The sequence below is a fragment of the Ovis aries genome, chromosome 5, assembly GCF_016772045.2.
Source record: "Ovis aries strain OAR_USU_Benz2616 breed Rambouillet chromosome 5, ARS-UI_Ramb_v3.0, whole genome shotgun sequence".
Classification (NCBI taxonomy): domain Eukaryota; kingdom Metazoa; phylum Chordata; class Mammalia; order Artiodactyla; family Bovidae; genus Ovis; species Ovis aries.
Window position 1 is genome coordinate 19,651,157 of NC_056058.1, and position 18,040 is coordinate 19,669,196.

Below are 18,040 nucleotides of genomic sequence, written 5' to 3' on the forward strand. Positions count from 1 at the left end.
AGCTGGACATATATGTCTACAGTTTAGGAAAGAAGTTAGGACTAAATATAATATTTGGGAATTCATCAGCACGTAACTGTATAGAGAACCACTGACCCAAACTGCCTGTCAAGGCCAGGCCCTATAGTAACCATCTTCATGGGTTATCTTACAACAGGAGTTCTTGGTAAAGAATGTGGAACTAACAAGCTACCATCAACCAGAATTTGCGAAACATCAAAAGGAGACAGGAGACATTAATCCATATGTCCTACCAACCTCCCAGAATCCTTCTCACTGGAACCTATCCTGGATGAGCAATGAGAACAGCACCAGGAAGGACCCTGAGTCAGAATGACTGGCCAGGGACAACCTGGAAAGTGACCGTATTACCATAAGACCTGAGACCACAAGTCACATGGCAGAGCAGTTCTCCTGAGTTCCCTTCCTCTGCTGCTCTTTGCCAGAGTACCCCTTCCCAGTGAAGTCTCTTGCTTTTTCAGCACATGTCTCCTCAAACAATTCGTTTCCGAGTGTTAGACAAGAGCCCACTCTTGGGCCCTGAAAGAGGTCGCTCTTCTTGCAACACAACCATTACTTAAAGCTGTGAGAGTGAATATCATCCAAGAAGAGTCAAGCAAAAGTAGACTCATTAACGGAGACTAAAGTATGGCCCAGCAAAAAAGAGGTATGAGATTATGGTGTCATGAAAGCCAAGAGAGCAATGTTTTAAAAAAAGAGGAAAACCAATTATTAATACATCAAATCTGCAGAGAAAGTATTGAGAACTAGAAAATAACCGTTCTGAGACTTTCCTGGTGGTCCAGTGGCTAAGACTCTGCCCTCCCAACACACGGGACCCTGGCCCGGAAGCTAGAACCTACATGCTGCAAGATACAAAGACATAGAGACAAAGATTCTGCATGTCACAACTAAAAAAAGAGACGATCCCACATGCCACAGGATCAAAGACCCCAAGTGCCACCACGAAGGCGTGGCACAGCTAAACAAATTTTTTTTTTAAGTTATCTGGCAATATGAAGATTACTGGTGACCTTACCAGAGCAGTTTTAGTGAGGGGCAAAAAAGAAAATCTAAACAGAGTAGGCTGGGGAGAAAAGGGGAAGCAATAAAGTGAAAACAATGAGCACACGTAACTCATAAGAATTTTGGTATAAATAGAACAGAGAGTAGTAGCCAGAGGCTGAACTGGAGAAGAGGGAGAGTCTGTCTGTCTGTAGACGGGCGCAACCAGAATATGTCTATCTGCTGACGTAAATGATGCCCTAAAGAAGGAGAAACTGAATGCAGGAGCAAAGGCAGCTGGAAGGCAAAATGCCTGACAAAAGCGACTGACATTGGATCTAGGTTCCAAGAGGACTTAACTGACCTTAAAACAAATGATAAACAATTTACCCTTATTACAAAGGTGAAAACAGTACGGATATATATGCAGGGTAGTTTGGTAGATTTAATGATTCCTTCTATTTTCTCAAGAAAACACAAGGCAAGATCATCCATCAATTGAAGAGAGTACATCTAAAGTTTAAGAGAAGGTGTGAAATAGTCATTGTAGAAAAGGCTCAGTAAATATAGTAAATAATTTACTATTTCTAAAGAAAAATTAATTCCTTTGTTTGGAACAATTACTAAGGAGAATTAGTAACACTAGGAATACACAAAAGTAGTACAAAGAAAAGATCTTAATGACCTGGATAACCACAATGGTGTGATCACTCACCTAGAGCCAGACATCCTGGAGTGCGAAGTCGAGTGGGCCCTAGGAAGCATCGCTGCAAACAAAGCTAGTGGAGGTGATGGATTCCAGCTGAGCTATTTCAAATTCTAAAAGATGATGCTGTGAAAGTGTTGCACTCAATATGCCAGCAAATTTGGAAAACTCAGCAGTGGCCACAGGACTGGAAAAGGTCAGTTTTCATTCCAATTCCAAAGAAGGGCAATGCCAAAGAGTGTTCAACATGCGGCACAACTGCACTCATTTCACACGCTAGCAAAGTAACACTCAAGATTCTCCAAGACAGGCTTCCACAGTATATGAACCAAGAACTTCTAGATGTTCAAGCTGGACTTAGAAAAGGCAGAGGAACCAGAGACAAACTGCCAACATCTGCTGGATCATAGAAAAAGCAAGAGAATTCCAGAAAAACATCCACTTCTGCTTCACTGACTATACTAAAGCCTTTGTGTGGATCACAACAAACTGGAAAATTCCTTAAAGAAATGGAAATACCAGACCACCTTACCTACCTCCTGAGAGACCTGTATGCAGATCAAGAAACAACAGTTAGAACCAGACATGGAACAATGAACTGGTTCAAAACTGGGAAAAGAGTAGGTCAAGGCTGTATATTGTCACTCTGCTTATTTAACTTATATGCAGAGTATATCATGTGAAATGCAGGCCTGGATGAAACACAAGCTGGAATCAAGATTCCCAGGAGAAACATCAATAACTTGAGATATGCAGATGACACCACCCTTATGGCAGAAAGCAAAGAGGAACTAAAGAATCTCTTGATGAAAGCAGAAGAGGAGAGTGAAAAAGCTGGTTTAAAACTCAGCATTCAAAAAACTAAGATCATGGCATCTGGCCCCATCACTTCATGGCAAACAGATGGGGAAACAATGGAAACAGTGACAGACTTCATTTTCCTGGGCTCCAAAATCACTGCAGATGGTGACTGCAGCCATGAAATTAAAAGATGCTTGCTCCTCGGAAGAAAAGCTATGACAAACTTAGCATACTAAAAAGTAGAGATATTACTTTGCCAACAAAGGTCTATATAGTCAAAGTTATGGTTTTTCCAGTAATCATGTAGGGATGTTAGAGTTGGACCATAAAGAAAACTAAGTGCTGAAGAATTGATGCTTTTGAACTGTGGTGTTGGAGAAGACTCTTGAGAGTCCCTTGGACTGCAAGGAGATCAAACTAGTCAACCCTAAAGGAAATTAGTCCCGAATATTCATTGGAAGGACTGATACTGAAGCTCTAATACTTTGGCCACCTGATGCGAAGAAGTGACTCATTGGAAAAGACCCTGATGCTGGGAAAGACTGAAGGCAGGAGAAGGGGACGACAGAGGATAAGATGGTTGGATGGCATCACCAACTCAATGGATATGAGTTTGAGCAAGCTCTGGGAGATGGTGACGGACAGGGAAGCCTGGCATGCTGCAGTTCTTGGGGTCGCAAAGAGTCGGACACGACTGAGTGACTGAACACCACCACTATGAAATCAAGCTGAGTGCCTTGTGGATAATAATTTCCCTTAAATATAAGGATCGGTACAAAACAAAGTCAGACAATCTGGGATATACTGGGTTGTATCTAATACAAATTCTTAAGTTCTTACTTATGACCTTAATAATACTATTAGCTGTTATTTTTTTTACATAGCCTGTTTTACAAGATTATCATTTCTTACATTTATCATTGTGTGACTGAGTCTCCGACAAAAATATATAGTTCTATATGAGGTCAATGACTAGAACAGTGGAACTCTTACATGAGAAGAAGCTACAAGAGGGAATCTTTTCCTAGATCGTAAGGGCCTAGTAGTTAATACAGGTGGCATAGAGATTTATGGCTACTGTTAATAAGGCCTAGTCCAATAATAGCTCATTGAGCAGCCTAGCAACAAAATTTCACCAGACCCATGAATGAGCATTCTGAGCACCATGGGATGAAACGGTTATGAAAGGGCCCTTTTTAATGACCATAAAATTTATGACCATAAACGGGCCCTAACAACTGGAGACTGGCACTTGCCACCTACCGCTGTAGGTTGGTGGCAAGGATTAAATCATGAGCCGCTGCAGCTGCTGACCTTTAACACCCCCTAAAAGAGGTTGAGGGTAGAGATCAGCAATGAGGCACTCACTCTGTGCTCTGGGAAAAACTGACAAAACAGGTCTTCAAATAGTTAGATATTTTCAAGAGATCTTAGGAGCCCAAATTCTTGCATCTTCTCATACCTAAAGAGGGTGCTAACATTAATGGCAGCATTTGCTTTGGCTATTAATGAGAAAACCACAATTAAATGTCAAAATGGAGTAACTATGCTTCAGACATCCAAGGCAATACTAAGTACTTAGTACAGGGTGTGATTTCAGATAAGTCCTTATATTGCTGAGAACTTAAGTTTTCTGCACAGTATCAGTCTTGAGATGCCACCAGCCATTCTCAAAACAGTGTCTGCTAACAGCTGGCAACTACAACCTTACTTTTTAAAAGTCTCCTCTTGTAACTATTACATTTTTAGATATTACAATTGCTTTACAAAATAAAAAAAGAAGAGACATGTATGATGATCAACAGCTTATATTATTTATGTTAATATCACATCAAAGGTTAAAACCTAGTTAGATTAAACTAGACAACTGGCTACCTGGCTACAAGTCTCCCCAAAGCACTAGGTCCAAACTAGGTTTCAGGCTTATTTTCCTGAGAATAAATGAGATCTATTTTGTCTATTTATGTCAGGTTGTCCAACCGAGTCTATAACACCCACATCAAATCACACTGGGCTAACAGAAGTAGACATCAAAAATATGTAAGATCACACCAAATGGCTCCATCCCTTCTGACAGGGTAACCCCAGTCCTGACTCTACATGGACCAGGATCAAAACTGCTACCATATGTAACCTGGTTCTTACTCCTGCGTAGGCCCCTGGTTATAATAGTTCATTCACTGGTTTTTGGCCCCTGCCTTTTTAATCTACTTGTTAAGTTTGTCTCTTCCAGATTACACTAGTTTCATATCAAGATAATGGCGATGTGGAGATGTCAGCCACTCCTCAGAACAGATCCTGCTGGTGTAACAACAGAGGTCATCCTGGGCCCTTAATGAGACAGGGTGAGAGCTCTGTGACCCCAACTAGGTAGGCTTACAAGCCCCATGCCAGCCCAAAAGCCCTTTATCCTCCCAATAAAGATTTCTTGGGGTTCACGTCTCTCAGGGGGGATTTGAGACAGGAGATAGATGGGCCCCAGGCTGAGCAGCTGGAGTTTGTCCCCTGTGGACAGATACTCCAAGATGAAAATAATAGCAGAAGTGAGGAGGACCTGAGCCTTGCCCAGATAGAGACCACATATTTCTCATTCTTGAGGTCAAGGAGACGTTCCCAACAACATGTGCACAGAAAGTCTCCTAAGGGACCAATGAAAAGGGGGGAACCACCTCATGGTAGATGATGTCAGCCTGCCCACAGGCCTCTTCACTAGAATCCACCTTGGCTGAGAAATGTGCGCTCACACAGGGGAGGACCTTGAGTTAAATCTAAATCTAATACAGGCGCAGAACGAGGCAAAGTAATATGACTGGCCAGAGGAAACCTGGAAGAAATGCCCCATATAAGTGACTCAAACTACCTCCAGGGCATGATTCTCTGAGTCTGCTCATGTGAGTCTATTCATACATACTTTTTCTTTCTAATAAACACTTTACATGTTTCACTACTTTCTGTCTCTGGAAATTCATTTCTACAAAACCAGTGGGCCAGGGCCTTGTCACTGCCCACTGGCCCTGATGGTCTAGAGTCTAGGATTCGGTGCTCTATCGCAGCCTGACTTCAGTCTCTGGCCAGGGAGCCAAAATCCTGCTTCAAGCCACTGCAGGCCAAGACTGCCCAAGATCACTTTCATAATCAGAGTTATCTTTAGCCATATAAAAGTGGAAACAATTTAAAAGACTATCAACAGTGCATCAGTTAAATAAGCTAGAGAATATAAACTCAATGGAATACTATTAAGTAATTAAAAATAATGAACAAAAGTATATATATCTTAACATATCTTCAGGTGGCGCAGTGGTAAAGAATCCATCTGCTGATGCAAGAGACACTGGTTTGTTTCCTGGGCTGGGAAGATCCCTGGGAGAAGGCAACCCACACCAGTATTCTTGTCTGGGAAATCCCATGGACAGAGGAGCCTGGAGGGCTACAGTTCATGGGCCCACAAGAGTTGGACATGACTTAGCAACTAAAAAAACAGCAACAAAAATATCACAAAATAAACACTTGATTTGTAGAATAGTCAAAATAAAATTCTATTGATTTATTAAAATATTTATGTGAGTATATTTATATACACACAGAGGTTTATTTCCATAAACACACAAAAAAGCCTGGAAGAAATACACAACAAACTCTTGGGAAGTAGGGGTAATGAGAGGCACAGGACCTCACTACACATACACCAAAGTAAAACTTACTTCAGGAAGAGAGATAAATCAGGAGTTTGGGATTAGCAGATACACAGTAATATATATAAGATAAGCAAGAGTGATTTAACACAGGCAACAATATTCTATATCTTGTAATAACCTATAATGGAAAATAATCTTAAAAAATATATGCATATAACTGAATCACTTTTCTGCATACCTAAAACTAATGCAATATTGTGAATCAACTATACTGCAATATAAAAAAGGAAAAACTATAAACCAAAATGTATATAGAAAAGTCTATGTCCTAAACACACACATAAACACCATAATTCAAAGGTTCATACACAGACTTTCATCATGGTACATTTTAATGAAAAATTAAAGCAAGGCTAAATATAAGAAAATGATGCAATCATTAAAAATGTTCATAAAAGGTGTTTTAAGTAGAAAATATTTCAGACAAAGAAGTACAAAGATTAAAAAAGCACCATGTACCTATACACAATAGACTATGCAGTTCAGTTCAGTCGCTCAGTCGTGTTCAACTCTTTGCGACCCCATGAATCGCAGCACGCCAGGCCTCCCTGTCCATCACCAACTCCCAGAGTTCACTCAGACTCATGTCCATCGAGTCGGTGATGCCATCCAGCCATCTCATCCTCTGTCGTCCCCTTCTCCTCCTGCCCCCAATCCCTCCCAGCGTCAGAGTCTTTTCCAATGAGTCAACTCTTCACATGAGGTGGCCAAAGGACTGGAGTTTCAGCTTTAGCATCATTCCTTCCAAAGAAATCCCAGGGTTGATCTCCTTCAGAATGGACTGGTTGGATCTCCTTGCAGTCCAAGGGACTCTCAAGAGTCTTCTCCAACACCACAGTTCAAAAGCCATCAATTCTTTGGCACTCAGCCTTCTTCACAGTCCAACTCTCACATCTATACATGACCACAGGAAAAACCATAGCCTTGACTAGACGGACCTTAGTCGGCAAAGTAATGTCTCTGCTTTTGAATATACTATCTAGGTTGGTCCTAACTTTTCTTCCAAGGAGTAAGTGTCTTTTAATTTCAAGGCTGCAATCACCATCTGCAGTGATTTTGGAGCCCCAAAAAATAAAGTCTGACGCTGTTTCCACTGTTTCTCCATCTATTTCCCATGAAGTGATGGGACCAGATGCCATGATCTTTGTTTTCTGAATGTTGAGCTTTAAGCCAACTTTTTCGCTCTCCTCTTTCACTTTCATCAAGAGGCTTTTTAGCTCCTCTTCACTTTCTGCCATAAGGGTGGTGTCATCTGCATATCTGAGGTTATTGATATTTCTCCCAGCAATCTTGATTCCAGCTTGTGTTTCTTCCAGTCCAGTGTTTCTCATGATGTACTCTGCATATAAGTTAAATAAGCAGGGTGACAATATACAGCCTTGAGGTACTCCTTTTCCTATTTGGAACCAGTCTGTTGTTCCATGTCCAGTTCTAACTGTTGCTTCCTGACCTGCATACAGGTCTCTCAAGAGGCAGGTCAGGTGGTCTGGTATTCCCTTCTCCTTCAGAATTTTCCACAGTTTATTGTGATCCACACAGTCAAAGGCTTTGGCATAGTCAATAAAGCAGAAATAGATGTCTTTCTGGAACTCTCTTGCTTTTTCCATGATCCAGTGGATGTTGGCAATTTGATCTCTGGTTCTTCTGCCTTTTCTAAAACCAGCTTGAACATCAGGGAGTTCATGGTTCACGTATTGCTGAAGCCTGGCTTGGAGAATTTTGAGCATTACTTTAGTAGCATGTGAGCCTTCTTTGGCATTGCCTTTCTTTGGAATTGGAATGAAAACCGACCTTTCCCAGTCCTGTGGCCACTGCTGAGTTTTCCAAATTTGCTGGAAGAATGCATTTGAATCAATTCTAAAGAGGTGGATGAAACTGGAACCTATTACACCAAGTGAAGTAAGTCAGAAAGAAAAACACCAATATAGTATACTAACCCATATATATGGAATTTAGAAAGATGGTAACGATGACCCTATATACAAGACAGCAAGAGAGACACAGATGTAAAGAACAGTCTTTTGGACTCTGTGGGAGAAGGCGAGGGTGGGATGATTTGAGGGAGCAGTGTTGAAATGTGAAGCAGATCACCGGTCCAGGTTCAATGCATAAGACAGGGCACTCAGGGCTGGTTCACTAGGATGACTCTCCGGGATGGGATTGGGAGGGAGGTGGGCGAGGGGTTCCGGATGGGGAACACATGTGCAGCCATGGCTGACTTATGTCAATGTATGGCAAAAACCACTACAGTATTGTAAAGTAATTGCAAGGAGATCCAACCAGTCCATTCTGAAGATCAGCCCTGGGATTTCTTTGGAAGGAATGATGCTAAAGCTGAAACTCCAGTACTTTGGCCACCTCATGCGAAGAGTTGACTCATTGGAAAAGACTCTGATGCTGGGAGGGATTGGGGGCAGGAGGAGAAGAGGACGACAGAGGATGAGATGGCTGGATGGCATCACTGACTCAATGGACGTGAGTCTGAGTGAACTCTGGGAGTTGGTGATGGACAGGGAGGCCTGGCGTGCTGCGATTCATGGGGTCGCAAAGAGTCTGAGCGACTGAACCGAACTGAACTGAAAGTAAATAAATTAATAAAATTAAAAGTACCCATGTACCAAACACCCAGAGTAAGAATTTAATATAGTTTTTAATAACACAGGACTTGATGATAATGTTAGATGGGAAAAAAGCTCAGAATACAAAATTAAGAGTATGACTTCAGCTACTTAAGACAGTACGTAAAGGAGAAGAAACACATGAAAATGTCAACAATGGTTATCACTCACTGACTGTACGTGAGTGACTTCCATATCTCAGATTTTTCCACTGCCAAGTTTTCTACAATGAGCTATCACTTTTATCATTATAAAAATTTTATTTAAAAAAAAGTTTCTGGAGTAGGAAATGGCAACCCACTCCAGTAGTTTTGCCTGGAAAATCCCATGGACAGAGGAGCCTGGGAAGGTGCAGTCCAGGGGGTTGCAAAGAGTTGAATGTAACTGAGCACGCACATACAAAACAGAAACAGACTCACAGACACAGAGAACAGACTTGCGGTTGTCAAGGAGACAAGGGGAGGAGGAGGGGTGGACTGGGAGTTCGGAGTTAGCAGATGCAAACTATTACATTTAGAATGGATACAGTACAAGGTCCAACTCTATAGCACAGAGAGCTATATTCAATATCCTGTAATAAACCATGATGGAAAAGAATATGAAAAAGAATATATATAACTGAATCACTTTGCTATGCCGAAATTCACACAATTAACACAAATTAACACAATCAACTATATGTCAATAAAATTAAAAAACAAAAGAAAAAAAAATGTTTCACTGGCATCATTACCTTGGGGTCATGAACAAATGTATTTCCTTTGGTTCCAGGAGGAAAATCTCCAGTACAAATATATTTTAGACATTCAATGATGGTCTAAAGAAATAGAAAATTATATTATTTACTTATTAGAAAACTGCAGAATTTAACCATAAAATGTTAATTCATTATAAATATTTGTAAAAGATAAAGACTATAAAATATATTAGGTAAATTTTGATATTATAAAACCTGACATATAAATATAGAAAAGCTATATAATTAAGAAGGTATACTGAATAATTATTATTATTTTGGAAGGAAAATTTTCTATTTCTAATTAAAATTAAACTAAGTTTTTAATAACAATGGCTTAAACAGCTCACCATAGCTGATTACACTATATTGTATAAATGAAATTTATTGAGAGTGAAACTTAAATGTACACACACATACACCCCCACACACCCCCACCCACCCACCCACCCACCGGATAAATATGTGAGGCTGATATCCTGCAGGGCCTTGTGTGGCTCCCGGGCACAAAGACTTTCTGTGTTCCCCATTTCTTTGATTATAGGAAGCAGCCTTCATTCACCCTCCAAGACCTTCCCTGAGTTCCAAAGGGCAGATTCAAGCAATAAAGTTATTTAGGGGAGGGAGGGGATGAGACCAGAGAGAGACAGTCAAGAGCAGCCTTGGGGCAAGGTCCTGTTTCCCTATCAACAGATACACACAATATCACAATCTTTGAGCTACTCTGCAGACACCGAAACCCCCTCCAGGTGGGATGCTGCCCAGGACATGCAGACCCCAGAGTAGTTACACCTGAGGGTTGATGATGCCGACTCCTACTTACCTCACCATCATTAGAACGGCCACGAGCTAATCAGGCTGTTACTATAAAACTTGTCACTATATTCCCCAGTTGGGGACACATGGTTTGGAGGGCATGAGCCCGCTGTGCCCCCCTTTCCGTGGCAAAGCAATAAAGCTACCCTTTTCTACATCACCCAAAACTGTCTCCGGGATTTAATTTGGCAACGTTGTACAGAGAAGCTGAGCTTTCTGGTTCAAGGTGATAGATGTGTTAACTAGAATAAGAGAAACCTTTTGGGGAACACATGTTTGTCAGATCACCACGATGTACACTTTAAATTTAAATAGCCTACAATGTATATGCCATTATACTCCAATAAGGCTGAATTTTTTTTTTTAAGCTGAAACAAATGGCTAGTATCAACCTTATTATGTGACAGGTACTGTACTAACCACTTTTACATACATTAAGCATTTAATTTTCACATTAACCCTAGGTGATAGAAACTATTTTTAACATCTATTTTATAAATGAGAAAACTAAGGCAAAGAACACTTAGGTCACTTTTGCCCAGTCACACAACTAATAAATGGGGAAGCAAAAAAAAAAAAAAAATCTGTATTCAAGCAGCTAGGGCTCATAAACACTAAAGTAACCTATCAGTAACACTTAGTGCTTAGGTACATAAAAAAGCATCTGTAAATAATATTTTTACATAAACAAATAGACAAGAGTTTGGCATTCAACTCTCAACACCAAACCTTGTCTTTCTCTGTGCTTTTCACTTCCTCTTCTCCATGTTAACTATGATATCACCTTGCTTTTCTCAAACCACCCTTTCAGACCAGAGAGCCCCTTGGCTACACTTCTTTCAAAATTGCATACCATTCCAGGGCTCAACTCAAATTTCTAAATATTTCCAGGGTTTTAAAAAGTCACAGTATATATGCTGTGCTCTAACCTTTATTTGAACTAGGTAAGAGCATCCCAACAGCAAAACAGTTTCCCAATTTAACCAAGCCCCAATGGAGGTTTCATTTTAAAACTGTTATTTACCTAGTCATTATGCTTAGTCGGGATAGTCAGTTTTCTTAAAGTCACACATTTACATTTTATAACAACAACAACAACAAAATCCCGAACGGGGACAACTACCAGGAAATGAATGCTATGCCATGAGAATAAAGAGAATTAAGAAAACATGAATACAGGCAAAAAAAAAAAAAGTTCCTGTGGGGCTGTGAGCTCCGTAAGCTCACGCAGTTAGCTCCCGGCCTCTCGGGATTCTCAAGAAAACCCTGTCCACTGGGCAGCAGTGGACAAAAGTCCGGTCGGCGGCTCAGGTGACAGAGACCAGAAGTCCACACCAAGCCACGCTCCTGAGCACGGAAGTCAGCTGACGACCCAGGTGTACCCTGGGGCCCCAGGAGCTGAGTCATACTGACTCCTCTCACCCTAGAGTTCCGAACTCTGCAGACACTCTACTCCAGATCTGTAACACGTGGCGACCCATAAACTGAAGGCGGCTCCTCAGAGGACTTACCGTTTTCCCCGCCCCATTGGGTCCAACCAAAATTGTAAGGGGGCTGAAGAAAGTGATAATTTGTTTATCTTTATCCTCTATTCCAAAACTCCGCACGCCCTGAATGCTCATCTTTTCGATCCGGGACATGTTTGCAAACGTTTCTTTTCTCAACAGCTGGGGTCTAGATTCCCGGGGCCCACCAAAGTTTAGCAGCGAGGCCGGAGCACAGCAAGAACGGGTCGTAAGGACTCCAGCGTCTCGGAAGGCTCGGGCTGGGACCGTCCCTCCCACACTGGCTTTCTTCCCTGCTGCAGGACGAGAGCGGGGGTGGGGGCCAGCCCGGGGCTGCCCAAGACACACGCGGGCAGAACCCCCAGGACCAGGGAGCCCGAGACCCAGGCACTCACAGACTCCCGCCTTGGCTACGCGCGGGTCAGGTGGGTCGCTGCGCCGGCGCGCATTTACGCCGCAGGCGCGGGGCACGCCGGGAAGTCGGAAGCTAGGTGCGCGCGCAGGTTTACAGTCTGCGACGGTCGCGTGCCAAGTCTTGAAAGTGGCTTGTGTCTCCTAGCAGCGGACCGAGGGAGGAGGGGCGAGAGGGAGGGGAGGAGGAGGGGCAGGGGTGAGGCAGCACTCAGTTCAGTTCAGTCGCTCCGTCGTGTCCGACTCTGCGACTCCGTGGACTGCAGCAGGCCAGGCTTCCCTGTCCATCACCCACTCCCAGAGCTTGCTCAAACTCATGTCCATCGAGTGGGTGATGCCATCCAGCCATCTCATCCTCTGTCGTCCTCTTCTCCTCCTGCATTCAGTCTTTCCCAGCATCAGGGCCTTTTCCAATGAGTCAGTTCTTCACCTTAGGTGGCCGAACTATTGGGCTTTCAGTTTCAATATCAGTCCTTCCAATGAATAGTCGGGAGTGATCTCCTTTAGGATGGACTGGTTTGATCTCCTTGCAGTCCGAGGGACTCTCAAGAGTCTTCTCCAACACCACAGTTCAAAAGCATCAGTTCTTTGGGCTCAGCTTTCTTTATAGTCCAACTCTCACATCCATACATGACTACTGGAAAAACCGTAACTTTGACTAGATGGACCTTTGTTGACAAGTAATATCTTTGCTTTTTTTTTTCCCCAGTTCTTTTACCATCCATCATTTTTATTATTGGTCCTTTTAGTGGATTTAGACAAAGCAGACAATTGCAAATCAACTCTTCCATCAGCAAATTTAGTACTTATCTAGATTACCTTAATTACTATAGTTTGTATTGAATATTTAAAAACAAGATATTTATTATTAGTTTTTGAAGCCTCAATATAGATATGACTTCTGACAGGACAGGCTTTCACAAGTATTGAAAATAGTTTCCAGATCTTCTGTCTTCTTTTGAAGATCTTAGGAGATTCATAAGGACAACAGATTTGATGACTGGAGTTACCACCCAAGTGGAAAATTAACGTGAAATTACAAATCTTTTTTTTTTTTTTTTTGCTTGGTAGTGTTCTGTACATGAGATCTGAGTTTCCTGACCAGGGATTGAGCCTGGGCCGTGGCAGTGAAAGTGCTGAGTCCTAACCACTGGACTGCCAGGGAACTCTCTAAATTGCAAGTCTTGATTGTTCTTACTTTTTAACAAAATGCTCAACAGAATTTTAAAAAGACAAAAAAGTGTTGCACTTACATAAAAGTGAAAGTTGCTCAAAAGTGTTTGACTCTTTGTGACCCCATGGACTACACAATCCATGGAATTCTCTAGACCGGAATATTGGAGTGGGTTGCTGCTGCTGCTACTACTGCTAAGTCGCTTCAGTTGTGTCCGACTCTGTGCAATCCCAGAGACAGCAGCCAACCAGGCTCCCCCATCCCTGGGATTCTTCAGGCAAGAACACTGGAGTGGGTTGCCATTTCCTTCTCCATATCTTTGCTTTTTAATATGCTGTGCTTATCATAGCTTTTCTTCCAAGGAGAAAGCATCCTTTAATTTCAAGCCTGCAGTCACCATCTGCAGTGATATTGGGACCCCCCCCAAAATAGTCTCTCACTGTTTCCATTGTTTCCCCATCTATTTGCCATGAAGTGATGGGACTGGATGCCATGATCTTAGTTTTTTGAATGTTGAGTTTTAAGCCAACTTTTTCACCCTCTTTCACTTTCATCAAGAGGCTCTTTAGTTCTTTGCTTTCTGCCATAAGGGTGGTGTTATCTGCGTATCTGAGGTTATTGATGTTTCTCCCAGCAATCTTGATTCCAGCTTCAGCTTCATTCAGCCCGACATTTCGCATGCTGTACTCTGCATATAGTTAAATAAGCAGAGTGACAATATACAGCCTTGACATACTTCCTTCCAGATTTGGAACTAGTCTGTTCTTTCATGTCCGACTCTAACTGTTGCTTCATGACCTGCACACAGATTTCTCAGGAGGCAGGTAAGTTAGTCTGGTATTCCCATCTCTTGAAGAATTTTCCACACAGTCAAAGGCTTTGGGGTAGTTAATAAAGCAGAAGTAGATGTTTTTCTGGAATTCTCTTACTTTTTCGATGATCCTATAGATGTTGGCCATTAGATCTCTGGTTCCTCTGCCTTTTCTAAATCCAGCTTGAACATCTGGAAATTCACAGTTCATGTACTGTTGATGCCTGGCTTGGAGAATTTTTAGAATTACTTTGCCAGCTAGTGTGAGATGAGTGCAATTGTGTGGCAGTTTGAACATTCTTTGACATTGCCTTTCTTTGGGATTGGAATAAAAACTGACCTTTGCCAGTCCTGCCCACTGCTGGGTTTTCCAAATTTGCTGGCATATTGAGTATAGTGCTTTAACAGCATCATCTTTTAGGATTTGAAATAGCTCAGCTGGAATTCCATCACCTCCACTGGCTTTATTTGTTGTGCTGCCTCCTAAGGCCCACTTGACTTTGTATTCCAGGATATCTGGCTCTAGGTGAGTGATCACACCATCGTGGTTATCTGGGTCATAAAGATCTTTTCTGTATAGTTCTGTGTATTTTTGCTACCTCTTCTTAATATCTTCTGCTTCTGTTAGGTCCATACCATTTCTGTCCATTATTGTGTTCATGTTTGCATGAAATGTTCCTTTGATACATCTAATTTTCTTGAGATCTCTAGTCTTTCCCATTCTATTGGTTTCCTCTATTTATTTGCATTGATCATTGAGGAAGACTTTCTTATCTCCCCGTGCTATTTTTGTAACTCTGCATTCAAATGGGCATTTCTTTCCTTTTCTCCTTTGCCTTTAGCTTCTCTTCTTTTCTCAGCTATTTGTAAGGCCTCTTCAAACAACCATTTTGCCTTTTTGCATTTCTTTTTCTTGGGGATGGTCTTGATCACCGCCTCCTGTACAATGTCACGAACCTCTGTCCATAGTTCTTCAGGCACTCTATCAGATCTAACCCCTTGAATCTATTTGTCACTTCCATAAGCCTCTTGTCCTTATCCATGAGGGCAGACAGAATGAAAACAACAATCACAGAAAACTAATCAAACTGATCATGGACTACAGCCTTGTGTAACTCAATGAAACTATGAGCTATGCCATGTAGGGCCACCCAAGACAGACGGGTCATGGTAGAGAGTTCTGATAAAATGTGGTTCACTGCAGAAGGGAATGGCAAACCACTTCAATATTTTTGCCTTGAGAACCCCATGAACAGTATGAAAAGGCAAAAAGATAGGACACTGAAAGATGAACTCCCCAGGTTTGTAAGAGCCCAATATGCTACTGAGAAGAGGGGAGCAATAATTCCAGAAAGGATGAAGAGACAGAAGCAAAGTGAAAACAATGCCCAGTTGTAGATGTGACTGGTGATGGAAGTAAAGTCCGATGCTGCGAAGAACAATATTGCAGAGGAACCTGGAATGTTAGGTCCATGAATCAAGGCAAATTGGAAGTGGTCAAACAGGAGATGGCAAGAGTGAACCCTGACATTTTAGGAATCAGTGAACTAAAATGGACTGGAACGGGCGAATTTAATTCAGATGACTATATCTACTACTGTGGGCAAGAATCCCTTAGAGGAAATGGAGTAGCCCTCATAGTCAACAAAAGGGTCAGAGCTGCAGTACTTGGGTGCAGTCTCAAAAAATGACAGAATGGTCTCTGTCCATTTCCAAGGCAAACCATTCATTATCACGGTAATCCAAGGCTAAGCCCCAACCAGTAATGCTGAAGAAGCTGTAGTTGAAAAGTCCTATGAAGAACTACAAGACCTTCTAGAACCAACACCACCCCCCCAAAAAAAGATGTCCTTTTCATCATAGGGGAGTGGAATGCAAAAGTAGGAAGTTGAGAGATACCTGGAGTAACAGGCAAACTTACCCTTGGAGTACAAAATGAAGCAGGGCAAAGGCTAACAGAGTTTTGCCAAGAGACTGCACTGGTCATAGCAAACACCCTCTTCCAACAACACAGGAGAAGACACGATACATGTACATCAACAGATGGTCAACACTGAAATCAGATTGATTATATTTGCAACTATTGGAGAAGCTCTATACCATCAGCAAAAACAAGACTAGGAGCTGACTGTGGCTCAGATCATGAACTCCTTATTGCCAAATTCAGACTTAAATTGAAGAAAGTAGGGAAAACCACTAAACCGTTCAGGTATGACCTAAATCAAATCCCTTACAGTTATACAGAGGCAACAGTAAGAGACAGTAACACTAAGGGATGCGAAGACTTGAGATGGCCAGGGATTCCCAGAGTGTGATCATGTGATCTCAGGACACCTGGAGTGGAGTGGGGGGTGTGGTGTCCGTTCTGGTCAAAGCTGTTTTTCTAAAAACACTAAGACGTTATTTGCCTGTGCACGCTCAGTGGCCATTAGTGTACTGTGTTTTAGTAATCACGTGATGTCAGAGACACCATCAAATGATGATTGATGGACTATATGCATGTATATTCTTGTGATTTTTTTAACTCAAATTTAGCTCCTAATTGAGTAAATATAATTATAATATATAATTATAATAAATATATATTGAAATATATAAATATTTAATATATAAATATAAAATATTATATTTAAATATTTAATATATTCATTTTAATAAATATATTATATTATATATTATATATTTATTATAATATAATATGATAAAATATATAGATATGAATATTATATATTATATATAAATATTTATATGTTTAATATATATTTATTTTATTAAATATATAATAAATATATATTTATATTTATTATATATCAAATATAATTTAATTATAATTCACATTTTATATATATATATAAAATAACTTTTGGATCCTCAGTAGTTTCTATAAGTGCAGACAGGAATTTAATACCAAAAAATTGTAAACTACTACTGTAGACCAAGAGCTGTTATTAGTCTCTGTGTGTGCATGTGTTTGCCCTTGGTCACTCAGTTGTGTCCCACTGTTTGTGATCCCATGAACTGTATCCTGCCAAGCTCCACTTTCCATGGAATTTTCCAGGCAAGAATACTGGAGGGGGTTGCCATTTCCTTCTCCAGGGGATCTTCCAGACCCATGGATCAAAACCTATGTCTCCTGCAACTCCTGCACTGGAGGCAAATTCTTTACTGTTGAGCCACCTGGGAAGCCCATGTTATAAGACTATAAAATTACACAAATATGTGAAGGAAACCTACTTTTATAAGCAGAACTAATTGGTGTTGTTTGGGCGGGGGCTCTAAACAGCTCTGGTACCATAGTCCTTTATGTCTCAGCGCAAAGAAGAATTCATCCACAGCTAAGTGATAAGAAGTGACTTATTAGAATGGGACACTTGTGAGGCTTACAAGCTGGCGAGTGAGCGATGCTGCACCCTGAGAATTTACTGGGCTACAGTTTTATAATCAAAGGAAAAATGCAGAGGGGAAGAAGGGCTTCTTTGTCTTTCTAGAGTAGATGTCATGCTTCCATCATCAGTTCCTTCTCCAGACTGAGGAGGGGAGTTTTCTTGTCCCTACTGGGTCAAGCTAGTTCCACAAATTATTGTTGTCTGTGTGTGCAGAGAGCATGTTGTAGGGAATCTTTAATTTTCTGAGCTCACTGGGCAGTTTGTGAGTCTCATGCCACAATTATTTCATTGTTTTGGGGCACGTCGCATGCTTCTGCTGCATGGTTTTGTTGCTGAGCAAACATGCTTGGTTTTGTGGTTAACCAAACCTGTTTTC

General features: G+C 41.3%; 1 protein-coding gene across 4 annotated transcripts in view; it reads right to left on the minus strand.

The window, feature by feature from the left end:
- RAD50 (RAD50 double strand break repair protein) overlaps nt 1–18,040 on the minus strand; it is a 258,372-nt gene that overhangs the window by 101,836 nt on the left and 138,496 nt on the right. For 2 of the 4 annotated variants that reach the window (XM_042250243.1, XM_042250244.1), the window contains one exon: nt 9,559–9,642. Coding sequence is in view for 1 of the 4 variants with exons in the window: in XM_004008637.5 (XP_004008686.1) it covers nt 9,559–9,642; nt 11,889–12,017 (213 nt within the window). In the remaining 3 variants the exon portion in view is untranslated. Of the gene's footprint in view, nt 1–9,558; nt 9,643–10,015; nt 11,744–11,888; nt 12,306–18,040 lie in introns of those variants that run through there. The other 2 variants (XM_004008637.5, XM_060415587.1) reach the window with 2 other exon arrangements.